At 48.6% G+C, this 27,278-nt stretch overlaps 1 protein-coding gene across 9 annotated transcripts in view; it reads right to left on the bottom strand.

Moving 5' to 3' along the window:
* LOC144479508 (transducin-like enhancer protein 4) overlaps positions 1-27,278 on the bottom strand; it is a 225,270-nt gene that overhangs the window by 106,347 nt on the left and 91,645 nt on the right. For 4 of the 9 annotated variants that reach the window (XM_078198246.1, XM_078198244.1, XM_078198248.1 and 1 more), the window contains exons 6-8: positions 19,131-19,205; positions 12,941-13,136; positions 10,867-10,889 (exon numbers count right to left, since the gene is read on the bottom strand). In XM_078198246.1, coding sequence (XP_078054372.1) covers positions 10,867-10,889; positions 12,941-13,136; positions 19,131-19,205 — 294 coding nt within the window. Of the gene's footprint in view, positions 1-10,866; positions 10,890-12,940; positions 13,152-19,130; positions 19,206-27,278 lie in introns of all 9 variants that reach the window. The other 5 variants (XM_078198241.1, XM_078198243.1, XM_078198242.1 and 2 more) reach the window with 2 other exon arrangements.

Below are 27,278 nucleotides of genomic sequence, written 5' to 3'. Positions count from 1 at the left end.
GCGAGTTGAGTTGAGTGAGTGAGTGAGTGAGTGAGTGAGTGAGTGTGAGTGAGTGAGTGAGAGTGAGTGAGTGAGTGAGTGAGTGTGAGTGAGAGTGAGTGAGTGAGGTGAGAGGTGAGTGAGTGAGTGAGTGAGTGAGTGAGTGAGTGAGTGAGTGAGTGAGTGAGTGAGTGAGTGAGTGAGTGAGTGAGTGAGTGAGTGAGTGAGGGAGTGCATGAGTGAGGCAAACCCAATGCTGATTTACCCCAACATTTCCACATCAGGGTGGGGCTTTCAATTTGCCTCTTCACAGGGGCTTATCTAAGTCTGACTGTTTTCAGAAACATATTCACTCATTCTCTGAACGGCTATTTATTTAAAAAAAAGGACTTTCTCTTGCATTACAGATTGTATATGATTGGTGCAGCTGTCGAAACATCAAAATATTACACCACAAACCGCTCCCTGTCTCATCTCAGGTTTCCCTCCCTACCAATATCAGTGGTTTGGTGCTTTGCCAGCAAGAATCTGACTAATTATCCTAAGCCTATTGGTGTTTCTTTTAAAAATACATCTAAATTTCCACTCGAAGCTGGTCTCTTGCACTCCTGATGGTTGGGTACAGTACCACAGGCAGTAGTCATGCGCTGGTATCTCATCCAAATGCCCGTAGCGTGGGCCCCAACAGTGAGTATCAAAAGCCAATGGAGCTGGGTACACATGCAAAGACCCCCAATTCTCGCCCAAAGCCCACACGTTTTCCAGCAGTGGTGATAAGACGGCCATCATTTATTTAGCCCATTTCATAGAATCTGTACAGTGCAGATGGAGGCTATTCGGCCCATCGAGTCTGCACCGACTGTCTGAAAGAGCATCCCACCTAGGCCCTACCCCCCCACCCTAACCCCATAACCCCACGCATTTACCATGGCTAATCCATCTAACCTACACACCTTTGGACACTAGGTGGCAATTTAACATAGACTATCAACCTAATCCACAGATCTTTGGACTGTGGGAGGAAACCGGAGGACCCGGAGGAAACCCGCGCAGACACGGGGAGAATGTGCAAACTCCACACAGATAGTCACCTGAGGCTGGAATCGAACTCAGGTCCCAGGCGCTGTGAGTGCTAACTGGGTGCCACCGTGCCGCCTGATTTTCCCCCCTATGGACCCAGTTAGATTGAATCCAATTGCGACAGCCCAATCGCAGCTGAGGTCAGCTAACTGAGCACAGGCAGGGGCTGAAGCCTCCGGCCTACCCAGGCTGTACGCAATAGTGATACCATGATGTGGGATACTTACTGAGTCACCAAAGATGCTAATATCCATAGTTACAGGGGTTATTCATCAGCAGTAATGCGTCAGGTTTATCCACATTCTATGTGGCTTTTATCTCCCCACGTAATTTTATGTTGTTTCAGCCACTTGTTTCGATTCATCGTACAGCATCGTAACTGGGTTCTGAAAGCTGTTTACACAACGCTCATTCATTCATTCCCGAGTGATCTGCCCAAAGGCAGGTCCTTGCTTCATTGTCTGCCCATGCTTCATCCTGAACCATTTCAACAGCAATTATTATTTTTTGGGCGTTGGTTTTCCTCCTCCTCCTTCCACTCTCAGGGGTAGCAAGAAGAGGCAGGTTAACCTCGGCCGGAACCGGAACGCAACCCAAGCCATCACCATTGATCTGAACCACAAGCCGGCCATTTAGCCAACTGAGCTGACAAACCAGCTCAAATTAGATCGTCATTCAAGAGGCTCCTTAAATCGTGTCCTGCCCAACCCGCCTACTCTGTCCCTGACCTAGGACTGAACAAAGCCCACAAGGCCTCTCTGCAACGTAACCAATGCTAGGGTGAGATCCAGGTGCCAGCGTACACCGAGCACACCAGGAAACAATCCTCACCCGGGTTCACCTCCTGGCATCAAATTGGCACCACTAACCTCTCCACCCTGAACATTGCGCTCACCTCACCTGGAACTACTGCTCGCCAGGTGCACTCCTTCTGAGAACAGCCGTGCTTTGCGTCGCTCTGACATCACACCACCCCGGATGCATTATTTGACGTGGAGGTATGATTCCAGCGTATTTTAAAAAAATTTACTTCTAAGACATGGACGTTGCTGGCCAGCACTTATTGGCCTTGGAGGGCAGTTGAGAATCAACCAAATTGCGCGCACACACACACACCATTTCCACCATCTGCCGTGGCAGGATTCGAACCCGGGTCTCTGGGACATTAGCTGGGTTTCTGGATTAATAGTCTAGCGATAATACCACTGGGCCATCGCCTTCCCCGGCAAAATATAGGCTCGATAATGAGATACTAACGTATTCCGATGAGGTTCCCAACATTGAACGGCAGGGAACGTGGCCTGCCACTGAATGGTGGTTGGGGGGGGGGGGGAAGAGAACCGATCGCTTCCTGCTCCTATGTCAACGTGGAAATAGACATTGGCCTTCTCGCGATAGTTTCCACTCTCATCACCAAACCTGCCTGATGCAAATGGAATCAGAAAATCCCGGCCTCGATCGCCAAGGAAACAGGCTGTCCAAGCAGGAGGTCAGTAATTTGGTAAAGGCATCGAGGATGAATCATAGAATCCCTACAATGCAGAAGGAGGCCATTCGGCCCATCGAGTCTGCACCGGCCACAATCCCACCCAGGTCCTATCCCCTTAACCCCTAGCTAGTCCCCCATGACACTAAGGGGCAATTTAGCGTGGCCAATCCACCTAAACCACACATCTTTGGATTGTGGGAAGAAACCGGAGCACCCGGAGGAAACCCACGCAGACACAGAAACTCTGCACAGACAGTGACCCAAGCTGGGAATCGAACCCGGGTCCCTGGCACCGTGAGGTAGCAGTGCCTAAGCACTGTGCCACCGTGCCGCTCGGGAAGCAGAGCTCCAACACCTCAATCACAAGTCCCACGTGATTGCACATCTGCCTGCAAAATACTGCAAGGCAGCAAGGACCCTGCGAGGACTTGATTTAAAATGAAAAACAGCTTAACGAAGGGGCAATTATTTTTTTTAAAAAGGGGCAGATGATTCCTCAATTCGGCAAAGTTCTGCTTTCAATAATGTTTTCATAAAAATCACACAATGTTAGCTCACACCTGCTAAAAACGCAAGCCATTAAAAAGGAACGCGGTGAACTTTTAACATCCTTTCGGGGTTTGCTTCAAGTTTTTCTTTTGTTTCATTGACTTCGTTCTGAACCTTGGTATTAAGACTATGAGCAGCAGTGATGGTATCATCGGAATAACATGGTCTGGGAGGATTCACTGAGGCAAACCACGCACAGTGCTGACATTGTCAGGGGAATATGGTTCGGAAAAGATCTTCCATGTGCGATGATTTGTAATGATGCTCGAAAGGATTGTGCAATAAGACAAAGGTTGTCCCAGATTTCATCAGATACATCGCCCCACCTCTGCATTCCTCACTGCAAACCGCATTTTGAGCCTTCTGCGATGATGCAAAGTTTATGCCCAATAACTTTTAAAAATGTAGGAATTTCATGGAAACTAGAAGCCTTTCGGCCCCTCGAGCCTGTTCCACCATTATGATCATGGCTGACCATCAAATTCAATCTCCTGATCCACCCCCTTCCCCCAAATCCCTTTAGACCCAAGAGCTTTATATAAAAACTTCTTGAAATCAGACATTTTGGCCTCAACTACTTTCTGTGGTAGTGAATTCCACATATTCATCGAGGCGCAGTGGTTAGCACTGCTGCCTCACAGCGCCAGGGACCCGGGTTCAATTCCCGGCTCGGGTCACCGTCTGTGCGGAGTCTGCACGTTCTCCCCGTGTCGGCGTGGGTTTCCTCCGGGTGCTCCGGTTTCCTCCCACAGTCCGAAAGACATGCTGGTTAGGGTGCATTGGCCGTGCTAAATTGTCCCTCAGTGTACCCCAACAGGCGCCGGACTGTGGGCGACGAGGGGATTTTCACAGTAACTTCATAGATCATAGATACCCTACAGTGCAGAAAGAGGCCGTTTGGCCCATCGAGTCTGCACCGACCACAATCCCACCCAGGCCCTACCCCCATATCCCTACACATTTACCCACTAATCCCTCTAACCTACACATCCCAGGACACTAAGGGGCAATTTTAGCTTGGCCAATCAACCTAACCCGCACACCTTTGGACTGTGGGAGGAAACCGGAGCACTCGGAGGAAACCCACGCAGACATGGGAAGAATGTGCAAACTCCGCACAGACAGTGACCCAAGCCGAGAATCGAACCCAGGTCCCTGGAGCTGTGAAGCAGCAGTGCTAACCACTGTGCCACCCCCTGCAACTTCATTGCGGTGTTAATGTAAGCCTACTTGTGACACTAATAAATAAAATAAACTTTTCCTCAACAGCGCACTGGGTTTTGTTGGCATGTAGTTGAGCTAAGGTCATGGGGTCAACCCTCTCAGTTGCGCTGGTAACCATGAGATCCAATGAATGGTATTGGTGCCCTTGGCTTGGATGTAGCATCTGTCAGGATTCCTACGCCTGATTGGGTATCCAATAGTCCGCTATCGTAGCTCCGCAAGTGTAAACGTTAGGCTGGACTATGTTGGCCCCTACAATTGAACACCCCCCCATTATCATTGATGCATTTTTTTCCATGGCTCCCTAAAGCTGGGTAATCACCACCTGCCGAGGAATGCTTGTAAATTCACTTACTATAACTTGGGACTTTTCATAGAAAGAATAGAATCCCTACAGTGCAGAAGGAGGCCATTCGGCCCATCACAACTGCACCGACAACAATCCCACCCAGACCCCATCTCCATAGTCCCACGTATTTTTTAAAAATTCATTCATGGGACATGGGCGTCGCTGGCTGGGCCAGCATTTATCCCTAGTTGCCCTTGTACTGAGTGGCTTGCTAGGCCATTTCAGAGGGCAGTCAAGAGTCAGAGTCAATCACATGGCTGTGGCTCTGGAGTCACATGTAGGCCAGACCAGGTAAGGAGGCAGATTTCCCTCCCTAAAGGGACATGAGTAAACCAGATGGGTTTTTCCGACAATCGACAATGGTTTCATGGTCATCAGTAGATTCTTAATTCTGGATTTTAATTTTATTGAATTCAGATCCCACCATCTGCCGTGGTGGGATTCGAACTCCGGTCCCCAGTTCATTAGCTGAGTTCCTGGATTAATAGTCTAGCGATAGTACCACTAGGCCATCGCCTAACCTGCTCATCCCCCTGATATAAAGGGCAATTTGTTTTTTATATGTTGGTTGAAAGGTTTCATATATTTTACACAGCAAACACATAGTGTTCGCGTGTACATTCCAATACGACTGAGCATAGGGCTCCCCGTGGCCAGGGGACAAGCACCTGGTACCCCCGGCACTCACCCCACCCAAGGAATGATGGTGATAATATAAAAACAAAAAGGCAGAGGAACGTCGCTGGGGAACCAACTGAGCGCCCGAACAGCCCAGGTTAGAGTGAGCGGAGAAAAGAAAGAGAGAGAGAGACAGTGAAGGACAGAGAAGACATGGCCAATCCACCTAACCCGCACATCTTTGGACTGTGGGAGGAAACCGGAGCACCCGGAGGAAACCCACGCAGACACAGGGAGAACGTGCAGACTCCGCACAGACAGTGACCTGAGGCCGGACTGTGCCGCCGTATCCCCTGGTTTTGAGAGAGTGGGTAGCCAACCTGCACCCCCACCCCCACACCCACCCGCAAACCCGTACGAAGTGTCGCCCTAGTGAAGATCGCCATTTTGTATTCACAAGGAGGCACAAAATGGCACACAGCGCCGGCTGAAATGTAATAAAACAGGGCCGGCACGTAACCACGGCAACAGACACGGACACGCTGAGTATCAAACAGTGCTCACTTTGTAAACAGATTAGGATCAGTCTATAACAGAAAGAGCTTATTATAGAGTAATTACAGCCTTACGACTGGGCAGGATGTCCTGAATGAAGGGACTAAACTGAACTCGCAACCTATAGTTTTCAACTTTCAAAGATAAACAAAAAAGGAAACCTATCTGTGTTTCCGATCGACTCCACACCCAGACTCTGGGAAAATTGCTTTGTAACCAGATACTCCTTAACCAGCTTCAACAAGCCCGATTGTGGACAGGAACAGGATCGCCAGAAAATGCCCGTGTCATGCCTCTGCTCAGTGGCATTCATCAGGATTAAATATTTTGTTCTCGCACGGAACTCATTAAAAAAAAAACGTACATTTTCACCCAATAAATGATCACAAGGGAAGGCCTTTTCTCTTCATCCACTTTCCCCCAGTAAGTGCGGGTCTCACAAATGCAAAGAGGCAGCCATTTCATTTCCCTGGTGCAAATGCAGCCCCCACCCCACAATCAATGAGTGCCAGGGCAGCATGGTGGCACGGTGGTTGGCACTGCTGCCTCTCAGCGCCAGGGAGCCGGGATCGATACCCGGCTCGTCCATGTAGAGTCTGCACGTTTTCCCCGGGTCTGCATGGGCTTCCTCCGGGTGCTGGTTTCCTTCCACAGTCCGAAAGACGTGCTGGTTAGATGGATTGGCCATGCTAAATTCTCCCTCAGTGTTACCCGAACAGGCGTCGAAGTGTGGCGACTAGGGGATTTTCGCAGTAACTTCATTGCAGTGTTAATCATAAGAATCCCCACTGTACAGAAGGAGGTATTCGGCCCATCGACCCTGCACCGACAACAATCCCACCCAGGCCCCACCCCCGTGACCATACATATTTACCCTGCTAATCCCCCTGACCCTAAGGGTCAATTTATCATGGCCAATCAACCTAACATGCCCATCTTCGGAGCGTGGGAGGAAACCCACGGGGTGAATGTGCAGACTCCGCACAGACAGTCACCCGAAGCCAGAATTGAACCTGGGTCCCTGGCGCTGTGAGGCAGCAGTGCTAACCTCTGTGCCACCCTGCCGCCCCAACGTAAGCCTACTTGCGACACTAGTAAATAAACTTTAAAATATGTAAAAGCCACACATGCAAGCCTCGACTCTGAGTTGGCAATTCGACTACAGCGGGCATCGTAGCTGCACCTGATCCTTCCCCCAATGCCAACACGCACCAACATTTTCCAGCAGGGAATGGCCACAGGATGGGAATCAGGAGAGTGAGTCCAGGCCAGTGACGGTGTTCCCTAACAATATTCCCTACTCTGGGGACGTGTGGCTTTTCCCCACCAAACTGAGAGAGAAAGAGAGGGGGGGGGGGGGGGGAAGAGAGAGAGAGAGAGTTAAAGAGGCAGCCGTTTGTTTGGGGAAGAGGGAAAGTAAGCAGGGATTAATTTGACAGCCACAGGCAGTGATGTGTCGGCATTGTTCCAGTTCACAACCCTATTCCTGAGAACAGTAGCACAGATGCAGCAGACGGAAAAGTAGCCAGCACATTTTGGGACAATGATCAGAGTTGGCCTGCCTGACTTGGATTCAGGCCACGGATGTGTTGTACTGAAGGATAACAGCAAAGTCAACATCCTTCTGATTTAGTGAGCCACTGTCAATTATTAGGGTGGTACGGCTCCGCCATGGGCTTTCCCGTCAGTCTGAGTACCTCCCCCGCCCCCCCCCGCGCCCCCACCTGGGCTGATTATACAATTACACTCTGCCTGTAAGAACATAATGACAGACTCCTATCTGTAACTCCGGGGATCTCTATGGAGCTGTATAGAAAATAAGTAATTTACCAGCAAAATCGATTAATATTTGAATATCGAGTCTGTGCTTCCTGTAACACTCACTTCCCGTAACACTTTCCTGCCGAGTTTTAATATGTTGCTTACCCATTCCACGTGAATTTGAGTACTTCTTTTAGCTCACTCTCCAATTTAGCCCTCGGGTCTCTCAGCTGACCTGCCCTCTCCTGTGCCCGAGTCCTTGAGTATACCCGAGTATCCGTGCATTGCCTCCCGCCTGCCTGACCACTTCAGCTTTCTCCATGCCCAGTGATAAGACCTAGACTTGTGTTCCCGGCTGTGACAGGCAGACCAAGTTGAAAAGTTGTCAATAGACTATTTTTCACTGAACAGTACAAGGTCAATAAACACACTTGTATAACTTGAAAACGATTCCCAAGTCAGGACTGGGAAGGCAACTCATAATATCCCTACAGCGCAGGAGGCCATTCGGCCCATCGAGTCTGCACCAGTCTCTGACAACTTAACCAGGCCCCGCCCGCAAACTATCCCCGTAACCCCACGCATTTACCCAGCTAATCTCCCTAACCGGCACATCTCTGGACACTAAGGAGCAACTTAGCATGGCCAATCCACCTAACCTGCACATCTTTGCACTATGGGAGGAAACCAGAGCAGCTGGAGGAAACCCATGCAAACACAGGGAGAACAGGCAAACTCACATGGACAGTCACCCAAGGCTGGAATCGAACCCAGGTCCCTGGCGCTGTGAGGCAGCAGGGCTAACCACTGTGCCACCGTGCCCCCCCAACTATGGCCCTTTATCTCAGGTAGCTGTGGTGTTGGTTACTCCAAGATCTTTCTATACATCACTATTACGCCTCAACGCACAAAGTATTTAATACAAGGGGAGACACTGATGTAGCGGTAATGTCGCTGGACTAGTAATGCAAAGAGTCTAATCCGAAATTAATGCTCTGGGGACACGGGTTCAAATGCCACCCCTGCAGCTGGTGGAATTTAATTTTAATTAATTAATAAATTCAACTCATCTCAGGAATGGTGACCATGAAAACCATCATCGATTGTCGTAAAAAAACCCCACCTGGTTCACTAATGTCCTTTAGGGAAGGAAATCTGCCGTCCTTACCCGGTCTGGACTATATGTGACTCCAGAGCCACAGCAATGTGGTTGACTCTTAACTGCCCCATGCAATCTCCTGGGTAACTATCCAGGTAAGTCCCACGGCGCTGTCAAAAGTCTCCAAGTCCAGCTCAAGAGTTGAAGTGGGTCTCGGGGAAAAGGGGAATTGCCTATTGAAATTTGAAACTTCCTGGGTAAATTCTCACAGGGACAGCGCATCAAGGCTTCTACGGGGTCCTGATGCGCACCTTCAGGTATATAGACATGGAAACCCTACAGTGCAGAAGGGGACCATTCGTCCCATCAAGTCTGCAACTTCAACAATCCCACCTAGGCCCTATCCCCGTAACCCCACATATTTACCCCACTCATCCCTCTAACCTATGCATCCCAGGACACTAAGGGGCAATTTAGCATTGCCAACGCACCTAACCCGCACATCTTTGGACTTATGTTCTTATCTTATGTTCGGTCTCTGAGGGATTTGGGCCGATATTTCAGTGGGCAAATTGACAATACGTGGGACAGGATCCCTCGGGAGATGTTGGAAGCAGTTAGTGCATATTCCAGAGATTTCCAGAAAACAAACGTTTTTGAGATACCGCAAATGGGTCCGTTGTGGCCTTGTTGACAGAGGGATTGATTGCTGTAATTATTCACCAACTCCATGACTGCCGTATCATGGAACTACCAGAATGACGGAAGACCAATGAGATGGACTTTGCTCTTTCTTCATTTCACATACTTCCAGGCCATGCTCAATTTGACTTTTTTTCCCTACTTCTGTGCGACTGTTTTCTTTTATAAACACTTCTGCAAAAACAGGCAAACCCTCAGAAAAATAGAGTTAATAGTTATTTAAGACCAGAAGACACAAGTACAGAAGAAATAGGCCATTCAGCCCATCGAGTCCACTCTGCCATTCAGTGAGATCATATCTGCTCTGATGTGATAATCCTCAACTCCCCTTTCCCACCTTATCTCCATAATCCTCGATTCCTTTACTGTCAAAATCTGTCTACCTCAGTCTGGAGTGTGTCTGTAGATGTTAGGCACGGTGATAGTATTTGTAGAGGGATGTGCACCCGTTGCTGGCACTGGATAATGAGAAATACGCTGGTAGCTGTCATTCAGCAATTTATAAAGCTTCAAATTATCATCATTAACAATATACTCGCAGATGACTATTCTGTATTTATCTCATTTACAAATTGCAGCCGTAAACTTGTGCGCTGTGATGATATTAATAGAACCATGGAATCCCTATAGTGCAGAAAGTGGCCATTCAGTCCATTGGGCCTGCACCGACTCTCTGAAATAGCATTCCGCCTAGACCCCCCCCTCCGTCCTATCCCCCATAACCCTGTGCATTTACCATGGTTAGACAACCTAACCTACACATCTTTGGACACTAAGGGGCAATTTAGCATGGCTGATCCATCTAACCTGGACTGTGGGAGGAAACCGGAGGAAACCCACGCAAACACAGGGAGAACGTGTATACTCCACACAGTCACCCGACGTCGGAATTGAAACCAGGTCCCTGGCGTTGTGAGGCAGCAGTGCTAACCACTGTGCCACCCCAAATGAATGCGGTTGTACAAATTTTCTCTGTCTGCTGCGTAAATTATGTTCAGTTAACACATTTTTTTGAATCACTGGGCAAAGCGACTTCACATGAATGTGATGTTTGTTGATAATACCACACAGCTCGCGTTTAGCTCCCGAGTATTGGCACCCCCGTCCGTCCCCCAACACCCTGCCTCTCCGATCCCCCCCAAGCATGTTCGGCTGGTGCTCAGAGTGATCATTGCCGTGTTTGGCTAAGCTCTGACAGAATGATAAATCACAGCATCTGCCACCGCAGGTCTCCTTGTTAGAAAAGATCCACTAATGATTCGCACCGTGGCGCCCTGCCAGCGGGCAACAGCGGAGTTCGGCAGGGGACGCAATCCTGGCGTGAGTCATGGGAGCACGGACCCTGCAGGTTTCCTGGGATGTGTGTGTGTCTGTGCTGTTAGTCACAGTGTCACTGCTGTTATAATGTCATCGGCTCACTGGGAGGAAAAGGTGCGAGAATATAAACAGGATCTCACTTACCCGACTGGGGTCTCTGTCACGATCTGGATGCAAAATGTCCAGAGGAAGGATTGCAGAGGGGCATCGGTCAGATTCAGAGAGAGGCAAAGAAAGGAATGAAAAAAAGAAAAATAAGAGAAAGTTCAAAAAGTCAAACTAAGACTCTCTACAATGTTGTAGCCACAAGCTTCTCTTCACATGTGTCTCTCCGTTAAAAGTATGGAATTCAGTGACATGGGCACAGAAAGTTCCATGTGGATCCACCACGTGTCAAATATTGCATGGGGTTTTAATTTTATACAATTTACTTCCTTCATATGCAAGGAAAACTACGCTTTGACTGACACAATGCAATATGTAGATTCAGAGATCTGTTCTGCTTCTAGACACAAGGCGTGGGGGGGGGGGGGGCAGTTTTACCGTCCCGCCCGCAAGGGGAATCAGAGCAGGTGGGACACAGACCATGCAGAGGTCCATTGACCTCGGGCGGGATTTTCCGACCTCGTTGTGAGCGCGGCCGGAAAATCCTGCCCTAAGGGATAGGATTTTATCTCCGGCAAACTGACTGCAACAGAACTGAAAATCAGGTGCTGCACATAACCAAACGCCCATTTTCATATTGCCCCATGTTAATCTCTCATTGGCTCCCTAACCATCAAACTCAGCAATGACTGCATGGCCGGTCTGCTTGTAGATGGCTGGGAATGTCCTTAACCGGCTTAGCAATGTCATTTCTCTTCTCAAGCCAACGGTGTTAACAGTACGTTGACTGTCTCAAGCAGCGGTGGGCAACCTGTGGCCCGGGGGGAGGGCCACACGGGTTGGGAAGATGTTCCCTTCTGTGGGCGGTGTCCAAATACAAAATGACCTCTCATAAATTCAGTCGGGATTTCAGGAGAAACGTATATTCTCCAGAGAATCTGGGTTCCGAGTGCGGCCCACAAGACGTTTTGTTGACCATTATCTACACGCAGCGTAACCATATTCCACTGATTTCCATCCCTGTAGTTTTATTTCCTACTGATTTGACTGAAGTGATTCGCACGTAAAGCAAGGGCAAGTGAAATGAGGTGCCTTCGGATTGTACCCAGCATTGACCAAGAGAGCCGTGCGTCCAAAGTGTAAATATGTCTTCTGTTTTTACCATTTGAAGTTGGTGAAAGTTCTATTAATATAGAAATGGTTACGTATTTTCTACAAATCATTACGAAATATTAAAATGTATTTAATCTTGTCATGGGGTCATGGTTAGTGAGCAATCTTGCGGCCCACTGAGATGCAGGAGGGCCACTCATGCGGCCCACTCACCAGCCGAGGTTGCCCAAGACTGGTCTAAAAGGCAGATTGGGAGCAGTGGGTCGCAGTATATGCCAGCTCTCTGAAACATGCTCTTCAACACCAACTGATCTATGCTGGTATCTATGCTCCCTGTGGGAATCCTCCCACCCGACTACCATCTCATGCATGCTGCATCGTCTTCTATTCCTTACTTACTTAGCATCATTTTAAAAGCTTCTATGCTTTTTTTGTCTCAACTAAGCCATGTGTTAGGAAGTTTCATATTCTAACCACTCTCTGGAGAATATACGTTTCTCCTGAAATCTCTACTGGGTTTGGGAGAGGCTATTTTGTACTTAGACACCACCACAGAAGAAAACATCTTCTCTGCATCAACCCTATTAAATCCCTAACCCCAGTAACTTATTGCATTGTGTTGGTTTCAAACTGCCTTTCACATTCATGTAAAAATAAATATTTTTCTGATCATAGAATCCTACAGTGCAGGAGGCCATTCGGCCCATCGACCACAATCCCACACAGGCCCTATCCCCATAACCCCATGCATTTACCCTAGCTCGTCCCCCTGACAATTTAGCATGGCCAATCCACCCTAACCTGCACATCTTTGGACTGTGGGAGGAATCCGGAGCACCCGGAGGAAACCCACGCAGACACGGGGACTCCGCACAGACAGTGACCCAAGCCGGGAATTGAACCCGGGTCCCTGGCGCTGTGAGGCAGCAGTGCTAACCCACTGTGCCGCCTCATGATCTTTATCTACATTTGTGAGATGCTGCTCAACCCCCTCCCTTACCTCTGTGATGGTCCATGTCCAAATGATTTTTGTCTTCTTTCATTGCGAGATGGGCGTGAACTCCAAGGGCGCTGGACAGGGTCAAGAGGCCTGAGCCACCGCTGATGGAAGGGATTCCTGCAGCCTGGAGTCCTGACGGGTGTGGGGTGAGCGGAATCGGAGGCGCGTGGTGAGACAGGTGCTGGAGCTGCTGCTGCTGTAAGTGAGCATGCTTACAATGAACAAGAAATCAATAGAATTCACGGAAAGGGCAGCAAGTTAACGTCATGACAAAACCCGGCCCAACTCCTGTCAATAGGGCTGGCCTACAAGGTAGGCTGATCCCAAGATCTGCATTTATATGGTGCCTTTCATGGCCACGGGGTTTCCTTAAAATGCAATAACTTCAGGGAAATGGGCCAGCAGCCTGTACACAGCAAGATCCCACAACAGCAAAAAAAACCAAACAGTTGATCTGGCTTTGTGCCGTTAATTGGGGGATAAACATTATCCAGAAAAATAGAGCTAATAGTTATTTAAGACCAGAAGACACACGAGCAGAAGAAACAGGCCATTCAGCCCATCGAGTCCGCTCTGCCATTCAGTGGGATCATATCTGCTCTGATGCGATAATCCTCAACTCCCCTTTCCCACCTTATCTCCATAAGAACATAAGAAATAGGAGCAGGAGTAGGCCAGCTGGCCCCTCAAGCCTGCTCCGCCATTCAATAAGATCGTGGCTGATCTGATCGTGGATTCAGTTCCACATCCTCCCCGCTCATCATAACCCTTAATTCCCTTATTGGCTAAAAACCTATCTATTTGTGACTTGAACACATTTAATGAGGTAGCCTCTACTGCTTCATTGGGCAGAGAATTCCAAAGATTCACTACCCTCTGGGAGAAGAAGTTCCTCCTCAACTCTGTTTTAAATTGACTCCCCTGTATTTTGAGGCTATGCCCCCTAGTTCTTGTTTCCATTGTAAGTGGAAACAATCTCGATGTTTCCAGTTACTGATTTCCTTACTGATTCGAAATCTGTCTACCTCAGTCTGGAGTGTATCTGTTATAAATGTTTGGACAACTCAGAGGGAATGCAAGTTTAACATCTCACTCGGTAGGTGGTCCAGCACTCCCTCAGTACTGCCCTGGAGTGAATTTCAGCCTCAAGACCCTGGAGACAACCTCCAGTCTCAGTGGAGGAGCGTACTGCCCCTTTTCCAAGGATGGCACCGAGGAACAATCTATTTAGCAAAACAATAAAGTCCTGAGGCAGCACAGACCGGCAAGCTGCCCTGGCTATCTCGACAGTGTTCACAGGATCTAGGCCTCTCCGCACAGTTAGACACCCTACTGAGGAGGATAGAACTGTTTAATAAAACAATTTGCTCTTCTCCAACATTGCTTTAAAAATTTGTGTTCCATTACTGTTTCCAATTCATTCCTAAGAAATCTTTATTGGCCTCCAATTACCCAGCCAGCCTTGAATGGAGAAACAGAAGATGTTTCAGTGTGGGCTCCAACTCTTGATTCTGACTCAGTGATCCTTGTGGGAAAGCGAGTGTGCGTGGGTGTCAGACTAGGGTGTGTCCAGGGTCGATTGTGACACTGACTGCGGCTAAATAGCCTGAGGCTCAACAGGGAAGGGGAAGAAGGGATGCTTATGCATGTAGTGGTGGCAAGGGGGGGATGTAGGCAGAAGGGAGGCGCTGTCCTTTAAACTGCACCATCACAATAAGGGTCCACTCCTTCCAAAGGGTGGATTTTCCCAGGGAGTGGATGAGGGGGCACAACACTTAATCCCCAAGAGACCGCTCGTCCCACAGCTATACTACGCTGCTGGCTGTCTAAGCAGGCTGAGAGTGGGTATGCACCCTTCATTGGGACAACGTAACACCCTCCAGAGTTCACAGCCAATCTAACTGCCCCAGCAGCACCAGAACTAACCAGTAGGCACATACGGGGAGGCGATGGCCTAGTGGCATTATCACTGGACTATTAATCCAGAAACACAGCTCAGGCTCTGGGGACCCGGGTTCGAATCCCACCACGGCAGATGGTGGAATTTGAATTCAATAAAAAATAAACATCTGGAATCAAGAATCTACTGATGGCCATTAACCCATTGTCGGAAAAACCCATCTGGTTCACTAACGTCCTTTAGGGAAGGAAATCTGTCGTCCTTACCTGGTCTGGCCCACAGAGCCACAGCAATGTGGTTGACTCTTAACTGCCCTATGAAATGGCTTAGGTCCATTTGATTCCCAACTGCCCTCCGGCAACTATGAATGAGCAATAAATGCTGGCCCAGCCAGCAATGCCCATGTCCCACAAATGAATTTTAAAAAAACACTGCAGAGGCTGCAAGTATGTCCATGAAGAGAAGACGAGCGTTAGAGCAAGTCAGGCTTTTTTGAATAGGGGGGGAATCAGGCAACATGGGGAAGGGGACGGGGGAACCTGGGTGAGGTTGGGGGTAGGCAGGGGGGGCTGGAAGATGGGTAACATTTAAGAGATGCGTGGGGTAAATTCCTTGATATGCAAAGGGCTGTTTCTTCCCCCCCCCCAACTTTGCTTCAGACCTTCACAAAGTTTATTGTTTGAGAAGCGAGCTCCCCACTCCCGCCCACCTACTCACACCGACCGTTTTATGGCATGGGCAGCCAATTGGCTTGGAAACAAATTCAACTGCTCGTTGATTATTTATTTTGAAATGGCGGCCAGGCTACTGATTTGGGCGTCCACACACCGTACTGTGGGGACTGGGTCGAGAGGGGGTGGGCCGCGAGGTGCTGGACTTGTCGGGCCTAGTATTTTACATGCCACCCCTTCCGGGCAAAGAAAGACCCAGCGGGGGAGAGGGTGGCACAGCGGTTAGCACTGCTGCCTCACAGCACCAGAGAGCCGGGTTCGATTCCGGCCTCGGGTCACCGTCTATGTGGAGTTTGCACGTTCTCCCCGTGTCTGCGTGGGTTTCCTCCGGGTGCTCCGGTTTCCTCCCACAGTCCAAAGATGTGCGGGTCAGGTGGATTGGCCATGCTAAATTGCCCCTTATCGTCAGGGGTACTAGTTGGGGTAAATACATGGGGTTATGGGAATAGTGCCTGGGTGGGATTGTGGTCGACGCAGACTCGATGGGCCGAATGGCCTCCTTCTGCAATGGAGGGATTCTACGATTCAATGAATCTCAGCCCAGAGGGAGAAAACTGGGGCGGGACAAACACCCTTCAGATTCAGAGGCACCAGCACAGTGGACAGAGTTTGTAATGGATGGCTCTCTGGTGGTTGCTACGGCAACTTCTGTGCAGACGCTTCCAGTAACGGGGCCTGTGTGCAAAGTGACACGGCAGTGAGGAGCTCCATCACTCCCAAGGCTCAGTTTGCTGGGTTCACGCATGGCTACATCATGATAGGGCCTTTTATTAGATACTAAGAAATTCAGCGTTGAAATCGGATCAGTGTGCAGATCATTCCCTTGCACTTAACAGGACATGAAAACATCACTGAGATGGTGACACACGCAATGAATTTTATGGGATGTTGCTCAGCAGAAATGCTGGAACACGGACAACTCAACAGTGCTTTACTGATTTGGCTTTAATCAATACTCTGGATAAAAATAATTCAACTCAAAAAACTTATTTCCTGCCCAGCTTATTAGTACAAGACAGCATGGTGCTAATTCATACAATCCCTACAGTGCAGAAGAGGCCATTTGGCCCATCGAGTCTGCACTGACTCTGTGACAGAGTATCTTACTCTGGCTCTCTCCCCATAACCCCACACATTTCTCATGGCTAATGAGACACTAAGGGCTGAATTTTCCCGATCCATCCGCAAATGGAATCAGAGCGGGCAAGGGACGGACCATGGAAAGGTCCATTGACCTTGGGTGGGATTTTACGGTTTTGGGATGAGCGTGGCTGTAAAACCCTGCCCTAAGGGGCAATTTTGCACGGCCAATCCACCTAACATGCACATCTTTGGATTATGGGAGGAAACCGGAGCACTCGGAGAAAACCCAGGGAGAACGTGCAAACTCCACACAGTCACCCAAGGCCAGAAGTGAATCCGGGTCCATGGAGCTGTGAGGCAGCAGTGCTGACCATTGTGTCACCGTGCTGCCCAGTAAAGAACAAAGAACAACACAGGCGCAGGCCCTTTGGCCCTCCAAGTCAGTGCCAATCATGATGCCCTAACTAAACTAAAAAAAAAACCTTCTGCCCTTACTTCGTTCATATCCCTCTATTTCCTCCCTATTCATGTAGCCAGGAAGCTACCAGTATTTTGTTAGACGTGAATAATAAAGATTATAGAACGAAGACAGGATCAATGGGGTTATGATATGGATCAGCCATGATCAAATTGAAAGGCAATATTGATTGGACAGCGTGAATAGTCTACTCCTGGTGCAAGGTGTGTACACTTCTCCCAGTCCTCAAGACCTCCAATTTCAATTTCTTATCCTGGTGTTCAAATTCTTCCGCTGCCTTCCCCTTCCGCCTCTCTTCAGCCCCACCTCTCTCCCTCCTGCTTGAAGACCCTCTTTAATGCCTACCTCTGGACTGGACTTTTAATCACCCCTCTCTCCCCAGCTCTAATAGCTCCTTGATTGGCTCGGTGTCCATTTTCATTCTGATTACACTGTCAGGAAGCACCGAGGGATGTCTCCCTATGTTGGAGGTGCCACATAACTGCAAGTTGTTGTTGCCTCGTTTACTTCTGAGAGTTCCTGTCACAGCTCATCATAAAACCCAATGGCTATTGGCAGTCAAGGGGTAACAAATAATTGCCCCCCCCCCCCGCCCCCCCAGCCCATTCAGCCATCGTGCACACGGAGGGCTTGAATTTCCTGCGTCTGATAGAAGCTGCCTGACAGATGTGTGAACACAACACGTCGTCCCTTCGAATTCAACTGAGACAAACACATGGAGAAACCAGCTCACAACTGGGCGACACGGTGGCACAGTGGTTAGCACTGCTGCCTCACAGTGGCAGGGACCCAGGTTCAATTCCTGGCTTGGGTCACTGTCTGTGGGGAGTTTGCACGTTCCCCCCGTGTCTGCGTGGGTTTCCGCCGGGTGCTCCGGTTTCCTCTCACAGTCCAAAGATGTGCAGGTTAGGTTGATTGGCCATGCTAAATTGACCCTAGTGTCAATTAGCAGGGTAAATATGTGGGGTTATGGGAATAGGGCCTGGGTGGGATTATGGTCAGCACAGTCTCGATGGACCGAATGGCCTCCTTCTGCACTGTACGGATTCTATGATTCACTGGATGCAATACTGCTTCTGGCGATTGGTGCTGTGTTAAATCCTGCAAGCTTGCACCATCACCAATACTGGATGGTCAGCAAAACTACACAGCTAAGAAAACAGGATATCCGATGAGAAACTTTGCCCCACAGACCTATAAGACCCTGAGTATGACCCCTAACTTCTGATTAGCGACTGGCTTCAACTAGAAATACTAGCAGTGGGAATGTTACGATCTGATTGAGTGATGCTGAACTGGAGGTAGAAGAAACAGGAGATGTGTGGGGGGTAAAAAACAAATGTTCCCGTTCTTGATCGTTGACTAATAAAGTCAATCTTGATTGTGGCAGTGTGGACCCTTTAAGGGGGCAAACCCTGAGGGCTGGGTGATCGGGTCGGACCCCTATGGAGAGGCCGCGCAGGAAGCCAAGCCAATTGGGAGAAAGGGCACACATCCTGGGTCGGGGGGGGGAACCTCAGTTGGAGTCAGGGAGGAGAGGAGGGTAGACGTGTATTCCAGTTCTGTCAGATCTTATTTATTTATTTAGTGTCACAAGTAAGCTTACATTAACACTGCAATTAAGTTACTATGAAAATCCCCTTTGGGTACACTGAGGGAGAATTTAGCAAGGCCGATGCACCTAACCAGCTTGTCTTTCAGACTGTGGGGGAAACCGGAGGAACCCGGAGGAAACCCACGCAGACACGGGGAGAATGTGCAAACTCCACACAGACAGTGACCCAAGCCGAGGGGGGGGGGGGGGGGGGGGGGGGGGGGAGAGAGGAGAGACAGAGAGAGAGAGAGAGAGAGTGAGAGAGAGAGAGTGAGAGAGAGAGAGAGAGAAAATGTGACCACACTGTCCCGGATGCTATTCCTGTTGAGGGCACTGATAAAATTCCCCTTTTGCTGCATCCATCCCCTTTCACGTTAGCCCATGTATATGAGAAGGTCACTTACCCCAATTATGGCATTCAGTTCGGCCATGGTGACCTGCTTGGCACGCTCTATCGCCTGAACCACTTGCTGCTGATGCTGCCGTAAGATGAAGCAGAGAGAGAGTTTAGCAAGCCCAAGATATATTTAATTAGATTAGATTTCAAGAGAATAACATTCCTTTCTCAGTTTGACTGCTGCAAACACACACAGCCTCACCGCATCTCAGCTCTTCAAGTTTAAAGGGAATTGTGATTACATCAATAACAATTCCATTCATATTGCACCTTTAATGTAATAAAGTCCCAAGGTGCTTCACTGCTTTTCTTTTAGAAGTTTACTTATTAGTGTGACAAGTTGGCTTACATTAACACTGCAATGAAGTTACTGTGAAAATCCCCGAGTCGCCACACTCTGGCACCTGTTCGGGCACACTGAGGGAGAATTTAGCATGGCCAACGCACCTAATCAGCAGGTCTTTCGGACTGTGGGAGGAAACCCACACAGACACAGGGAGAACGTGCAGACTCCACACAGACAGTGACCCAAGCTGGGAATCGAATCTGGGTCCCTGCCACTGTGGGGCAGCAGTGCCAACCATTGCGCCACCCAGTGCGAATCTGCACTGACTCTCCGACAGAGCACCTTTCCTAGGTCCTATCCCCGTAACCCCACATATTTACCCTGCTAATCCCTCTAACCTACACATCTTGGGACACTAAGGAAAATTTAGCCTGATTAATCCACCTAACCTGCACATCTTTTGATACCTTTCATAATATTGACATATATATTGGGAAGGGTGTTGTTGTGAATATGATCTCCTGATTCATAACTCACATTTATATGGAAACCTTTATTTCCCCAGGCATCAGACAGAGGAGGAAAACATGTAGTAGTAATTGGAAAGGCATGATCAAAAGACATGGCTATTGAGCAGCTTTTGTAGGATAGAGTGAGAGGAAGGGTGAGACATTAGCTACAAAAGAAGAATGGGAGATGTACATTGACCTGTGAACTGGAATCTTATGGAGGTGATAGTGTCTCACTGCCAGCTGGAGAGCAGGCCAGAACCCTGTGTCACCTTTCCAAGGGAAGACTCAATGCATCATGTGCCACTTGATAGGCCAGTGGCAGCCATTCCCCCGGGGTCAAGCACCTCAGATGATGAATTCTCAGCAGAAAACCAGAGGCCACAAGCTCTAATCAAAGGCAGTGCCACCAGGGAGGTCGTGGCTTTTTCAAAATTCATTTATGGGACATGGCCGTCACTGGCTGGCCAGCATTTAACACCCACCCCTAGTTGCCCTTGGAGGGCTGTTAAGAGTCACCCACATTGCTGTGGATCTGGAGTCACATGTGGGCCAGACCAGGTAAGGATGGCTGATTTCTTTCCCTAAAGGACATTAGTGAACCAGATGTGTTTTTCTGACAATCGACAATGGTTTCATGGTCATCAGTGGATTCTAAATTCCAGATATTTTTTATTCTACCATCTTTCCGTGGCGGGATTCAAACCCAGGTCCCCAGAACATTAGCCAGGTTTCTGGATTAATAGTCTAGCGATGATACCACGAGGCCATCTCTGCTGTTGGTTTAACCAAGCAAGGCCTAGGATTGTTGTTGGATCATCCCAGGACAGAGGTGAGTGATGGGGGGAATTGGGGTGGGGGGGGGGGGAATTGTGGAGTGGGTGTGGGATGGAGAATGGAGGTAACAAGGGCAGGTGTTATTGAGTGCCCCCTTCCTGGGTCTGTCAATCAGACATTGAGTGCCTCTGAATGAGAACACCCCCAACAAGGGGGGCAATAAGGGGCAAGTTAGCACGGCCAATCAACCTAACTTGCACATAGAAATCATAGAAACCCTACAGTACAGAAAGAGGCCATTCGGCCCATCGAGTCTGCACCGACCACAATCCCACCCAGGCCCTACCCCCATATCCCTACATAGTTTACCCGCTAATCCCTCTAATCTACACATCCCAGGACACTAAGGGGCAATTTTAGCATGGCCAATCAACCTAACCCGCACATCTTTGGACTGTGGGAGGAAACCGGAGAACCCGGAGGAAACCCACGCAGACACGAGGAGAATGTGCAAACTCCACACAGACAGTGACCCAAGCTGGGAATCGAACCCAGGTCCCTGGAGCTGTGAAGCAGCAGTGCTAACCACTGTGCTACCGTGCCGCCCATCTTTGGACTGTGGGAGGAAACCGGAGCACCCGGAGGAAACCCACGCAGACACGGGGAGAACGTGCAGACTCCACGCAGATGGTTACCCGAGGCCTGAATTGAACCTGGATCCCTAGCGTCGTGAGGCAGCAGTGCTAACCACTGTGCCACCGTGCCACCCCTTGACAAAAGTATGGTAGGGGTGGGGATTTGGTGGCATTAGTGGATGTGAGGTGAAGAAGGGAAATTTTGAGGGGGAATTTTTTTTAATACATTCTTGGGATGTGGGCATCACAGACTGGGCCGCTCCTAATTGCCCCTGAACAGCCATTTCAAAGGGCAATGAATTTTTAAAAATTCATTTGTGGGACATGGGCGTTGCTGGCTGGCCAGCATTTATTGCCCATCCCTACTTGTCCGAGAGTATTTGAGAGTCAACCGTATGGCTGTGGCTCTCGAGTCACATGTAGGCTAGACCAGGTAAAGATGGCAGATTTCCTTCCCTAAAGGATCAGATGGGTTTTTCCGACAATCGACAATGGTCATCAGTAGATTCTTAATTCCAGATTCTTTTAAAATGAATTCAAATTCCACCATCTGCAGTGGCGGGATTCGAACCCAGATCCCCAGAACATTAGCTGAGTTTCTGGATTAATAGTCCAGCGATAATACCACAAGGCCATCACGCACCACCCCCCGCCCCCCCGCTGCAGGTCAGGTGGCACATAAAGGCCAGACCAGGTAAGCATTTCATTCTCTAAAGGACATTGGAAAACCAGATGAATTTTTATGACAATAGACAATGGTTTCATGGTCATCATTAGCCTTTTAGTTTCAAATTTCACCATCTGACGTGGTGGGATTCGAACCCGGGATCCAGTGACAATACCACTGCACCACTGGATGTCCTGGTGATGAACAGAACGGACAACGTGATGTACGACATACTAATAAAGTTTTGAAAAATCTCAATTCACCAGTAATTTCCCTTTGCTGTCTGAAAGGTTTTTTTTAAAATGAGTCTCAGAAGTTTTGACAAGAGACTAAGTGTGATTCAGTGGGATTAACTTCCTTATACCCGCTCGCAAATGGGAGGGAAGTATCTCCTTTTCATTGGGCCGTTAATAGGTCATATCCTCAAAGGGCTGCTAGTTTACAGAAACTGCTAATTCATTTTTTATTGCATACACTTCTGTGGAGTTTTACTGGCATTTTGGGGATGGTAGTATGTGATTCCACCTGCTTTTCCATAAAGCTGCAAACATGATATCTCTCTCACTCCCCACTCTCCTCCCGACAATCAAAGACAATAACAAGATGTTTTAATACCTAATGGGTTTTGCACCCATTCGGTTTTAGTGAGTTGTCGAGAAGCTTTTAAAGATTTTCACCAAGGGTAATAATTAGAAAAACATGACGCTGTGACCTTTTTTGTTAAATTAATTCTTTCATGGGCTGTGCGCGTCACTCACCCCTAATCGCCCGCGCACTGCTGTACGTCTGGAGTCACATGTAGGCCAGATCAGGTAAGAACCAGGTCATAGAGTCATAGAGATTCACAGCATGGAAACAGGCCCTTCGGCCCAACTTGTCCATGCCACCCTTTTTTTTAAACCCCTAAGCGAGTCCCAATTGCCTGCACTTGGCCCATATCCCTCTATACCCATCTTACCCATGTAACTGTCTAAATGCTTCTTAAAAGACAAAATTGTACCTGCCTCCACTACTACCTCTGGCAGCTTGTTCCAGACACTCACCACCCTGTGTGTGAAGAAATTGCCCCTCTGGACACTTTTGTATCTCTCCCCTCTCACCTTAAACCTATGCTCTCTAGTTTTAGACTTCCCTACCTTTGGGAAAAGAAATTGACTATCTAGCTGATCTATGCCCCTCATTATTTTATAGACCTTGGCCCATATCCCTCTATACCCAGCCTCCTACGCTCCAGAGAAAAAAGTCCCAGTCTATCCAGCCTCTCCTTATAACTCAAACCATTAAGTCCCGGTAGCATTCTAGTAAATTGTTCTGCACTCTTTCTAGTTTAATAATATCCTTTCTATAATAGGGTGATCAGAACTGTACACGGTATTCCAAGTGTGGCCATACCAATGTCTTGTACAACTTCAACAAGATGTCCCAACAACTGTATTCAATGTTCTGACCAATGTAACCAAGCATGCTGAATGCCTTTTTCACCACTCTGTCCACCTGTGACTCCATTTTCAAGGAGCTATGACCTTGTACTCCTAGATCTCTTTGCTCTGTAACTCAACCAATTCATGATGGTGGCACAATGGTTAGCACTGCTGCCTCACAGCGCCAGGGATCTGGGTTCGATCCCAGCCTTGGGTAACCATCTGTGTGGAGTTTGCACATTCTCCCCATGCCTGCGTGGGATTCCTCTGGGTGCTCCAGTTCCCTCCCACAGTCCAAAGACGAACAGCTTAGGTGAATTGGCCATGCTAAGTTGCCCCTTAGTGTCCAAAGATGTGTTGGTTAGGTGCATCAACCATTGTAAATATGCAGGGTTACGGGGATAGGGCCCGAGTAAGATGCTCTTGTGGAGAGTCAGTGCAGACTCGATGGGCCACATGGCCTCCTTCTGCACAGTAGGGATTCTCTGGTTGCAGTGAGCCAGATGGGTTTTTGCAATAATCAACGATAGTTTTACGCTCACCTTTACTGAGACCAGTTTTCAATTCCAGATTTTATCCATTGACTTCATATTCCCCCAGCTGCTGTGGTGAGATTTGAACCCATGTCCCCAGAGCACCAGCATGGGCCTCTGGATTACTAGTCCAGTGACATTGCCACTCCACCACCCTGTGATGTGAAGAGATTGGTACCCAGTCACGCCTCACAGTCAAATGGTTGCCACACTCCAGAGACCAGAGCAGATATTCCAGGCTGACACTTCCGTGCAGTACTGAGGGAGTGCTGCAATGTCAGAGGTGCCGTCCTTTGGATGAGGCACTGGCACAAGGTCTCACTTAGGGTGAGCGTGAATGATCTCAGGGCACTATTTTGAAGGTAGGCAGGGGAATTATCCCTGGAGTCCTGGTGAATGTTTTTCCCACAAAATGGATCATTTGGTTAGGATTATATTGCTGTTTGTGGGAGTTTGCTGTGTGACTGCACTTTAGAACGGCTTCAACTCAGTTCAGTTTTGCTTCATTGTCCAACTGTCAGAGTCGGTACAGACTCGATGGGCTGAATGGCCTCCTTCTGCGCTGTAAGGTTATATGACTCCAAGACCAGAAACCGAGCTGGATTAGCCAAATAAACACTGCGGCTACAAGAGCAGGTCAGAGGCTGGGAATTCTGTGGCGAGTAACACACCTCCTGACTTGCCAAAGCCTGCCCACCATCTGCAAGGCGCAAGTCAGGAGTGTGATGGAATACTCTCCACTTGCCTGGATGGGTGCGGCTCCAACAACACTCAAGAAGCTCAACACCATCCAGGACAAAGCAACCCGCTTGATTGGCACTCCATCCATCACCTTCAACACCTGCCTCTGTTCACCACCGATGAACAGCTGCAACAGCGTGTACCATCTACAAGATGCGCTGCAGCGAATCACCATGACACCTTCAACAGCAACTTCTAAACCCATGATCTCTGCCATTTGGAAGGACTAGGGGCAACAGACGCATGGGAACATCATCGGCTGCAGGTTCCCCTCCAAGCCACTCGCCATCCTGACTTGGAAAGATATTGTTGTTCCTTCACTGTTGACTGGGTCAAAATCCTGGAACTTCCTGCCTAACAGCACTGTGGGCGTACCCACACCATATGGACAACAGCTCGCCACCACCTTCTCGAGGGCAATTAGGGATGGGCAATAAATACTGGCCTGGCCAGAAACACCCACATCCCGTGAAAGAACTAAAATAAACGTTACCACGGCAAATGGTTAATCCAGGGCTTGAATTTTAACAGAACGATTGAATACATTTTTAAAGTCGAACATACAATGTTTTCGGGAGTTAGAGGGGAAGAGGTCTTATCTTTGGTTTATTCTAGCAAAGAGGCAGAATAGACACAGTGGGCCAAATGGCCACTTTCTGAACTGCAAACTGCTGGTTTTATGGCTCTTTCCTCTCCCTCCACACAGTGTCGATGTTGGACACTGAACATGGATCCAGTAAGGCATCATGATAAAAAGATAAATTTAGAAAAATTGTAGAAGAAAATCCCAGCAGTGGCTGTTTCTCCACTGATCTGGGGATGTTTTATGAATTCACCCCAAGTACAAACAGGCAGTCAGCGGCGCCAGGTTGGGAACAGAGCCGTACAACTTGTCCAATAAATCTAACACCCCGTGCCATCCTTAACAGCATTTTAATAGTGTGGCTTCTCGAGGGTCAGACTGATTTGGTGTCTGGCCACCCTGAGTTCAATACTGCAATTAATCCTGGGCAGTTCATTAACTTTAATAATTACATCTCTGACATTTCCAACTGCACTTTGCAGAGGATCTGGAGGAAAGGGGTTGTCAGTGCCAGCAAGTCTACACCATTTTCTTCAGTGCTACAGCACTCTCCCAAGCCAGCTCAGTACGACAGCCAGTAAGGTTTGCAAAGAGCTACAGTAAGCTGCAAGCATCAGGCACGACGCGCAAGAACATTTCACAGAATCACAGGATAGAGTCATAGAGCAATACAGCACGGAAACAGGCCTTTCGGCCCAACCGGTCCATGCCGACCATGGTGTCCTCCCAGCTAATCCCCCAATTAAATTAAAGTTTTATTTATTAGTCACAAGTAGGCTTACATTAACACCGCAATGAAGTTACTGTGGAAAATCCCCTCGTCACCACACTCCCCAAGCCTGTTCGGGTCAATGCACCTAATCAGCAGGTCTTTCGGGCTGTGGGAGGAAACCGGAGCACCCGGAGGAAACCCACGCAGCCACAGGGAGAACGTGCAAACTCCACACAGACAGTGAATTGAACCCGGGTCCCTGGTGCTGTAAGGCAGCAGTGCTAACCACTGTGCCACCATGCCACTGAGCAACATTGTTGTGGATCTGCAAGTGACTTGGAGGCCAGACCAGGTAAAGTTGTGGGCGTACCCACGCCTTATGGATGGCAGCGGTTGAAGAAGGCAGCTCACCACCACCTTCTCGAGGGCAATTAGGGATGGGCAATAAATACTGGCCTGGCCAGAAACACCCACATCCCGTGAAAGAACTAAAATAAACTTCCCTGAAGGACATTAGTGAACCAGATGCGATTTTTATGACAAAAAGCAATGGGTTTGTGGTCATCATTAGCTTTTTAATTCCAAGCTTTCATTGAATTCACATCTGCCGCGGTGGAATTTGAATCCAGGTTCCTAAAGCATTACCCTGGGTCTGTTGATTACTAATCCAGAGACAATACCACGGTGATAACACAATACCACAATACTATACCATATGCACACATACAGCTAATCCCTCAGCTCCTGCACCCACTTTAGAATTGTGCCACTTCATATTTCTTTTATATCGTCTTTCCAAATTCTTCTGACCAAAATCACCCCAGCTTTTGACCAAACCATACAATCATTTCCATTTTTGAAAACCAGTAATGATTCCCACCAGTGTGATGTTCATAAGCTACAGGGGCAGAATTAGGCCATTCAACCCACTGGGTCCGCTCCACCATTCAATCATGGCTGATATGCTCCTCAATCCCATTTTCCTGCCTTCTCCCCCTAACCCTTCAACCCATCACCAATTCAAAATCTGTCTAACTCCTCCTTCAATCTACTCACTGTCCCAGCATCCACCGCACTTTGGGGGAGCGAATTCCACAGATTCACAACCCTTTGGGAGAAGTAGTTTCTCCTCAACTCCGTTTTAAATTTGCTGCCCCTTATCCTAAGACTATGACCTCTCGTCCTAGAATGCCCCACAAGAGCGTCTACTTTATCCATACCTTTTATCATCTTGTACACCTCAATATGATCTCCCCTCATTCTTCTAAATTCCAGAGAGTATCGGCCTAAA

Source organism: Mustelus asterias, chromosome 26, assembly GCF_964213995.1.
Source record: "Mustelus asterias chromosome 26, sMusAst1.hap1.1, whole genome shotgun sequence".
Classification (NCBI taxonomy): Eukaryota; Metazoa; Chordata; class Chondrichthyes; order Carcharhiniformes; family Triakidae; genus Mustelus; species Mustelus asterias.
Note: the sequence above shows the minus strand (reverse complement) of the source record. Positions and strands in the feature narration are given on the sequence as shown.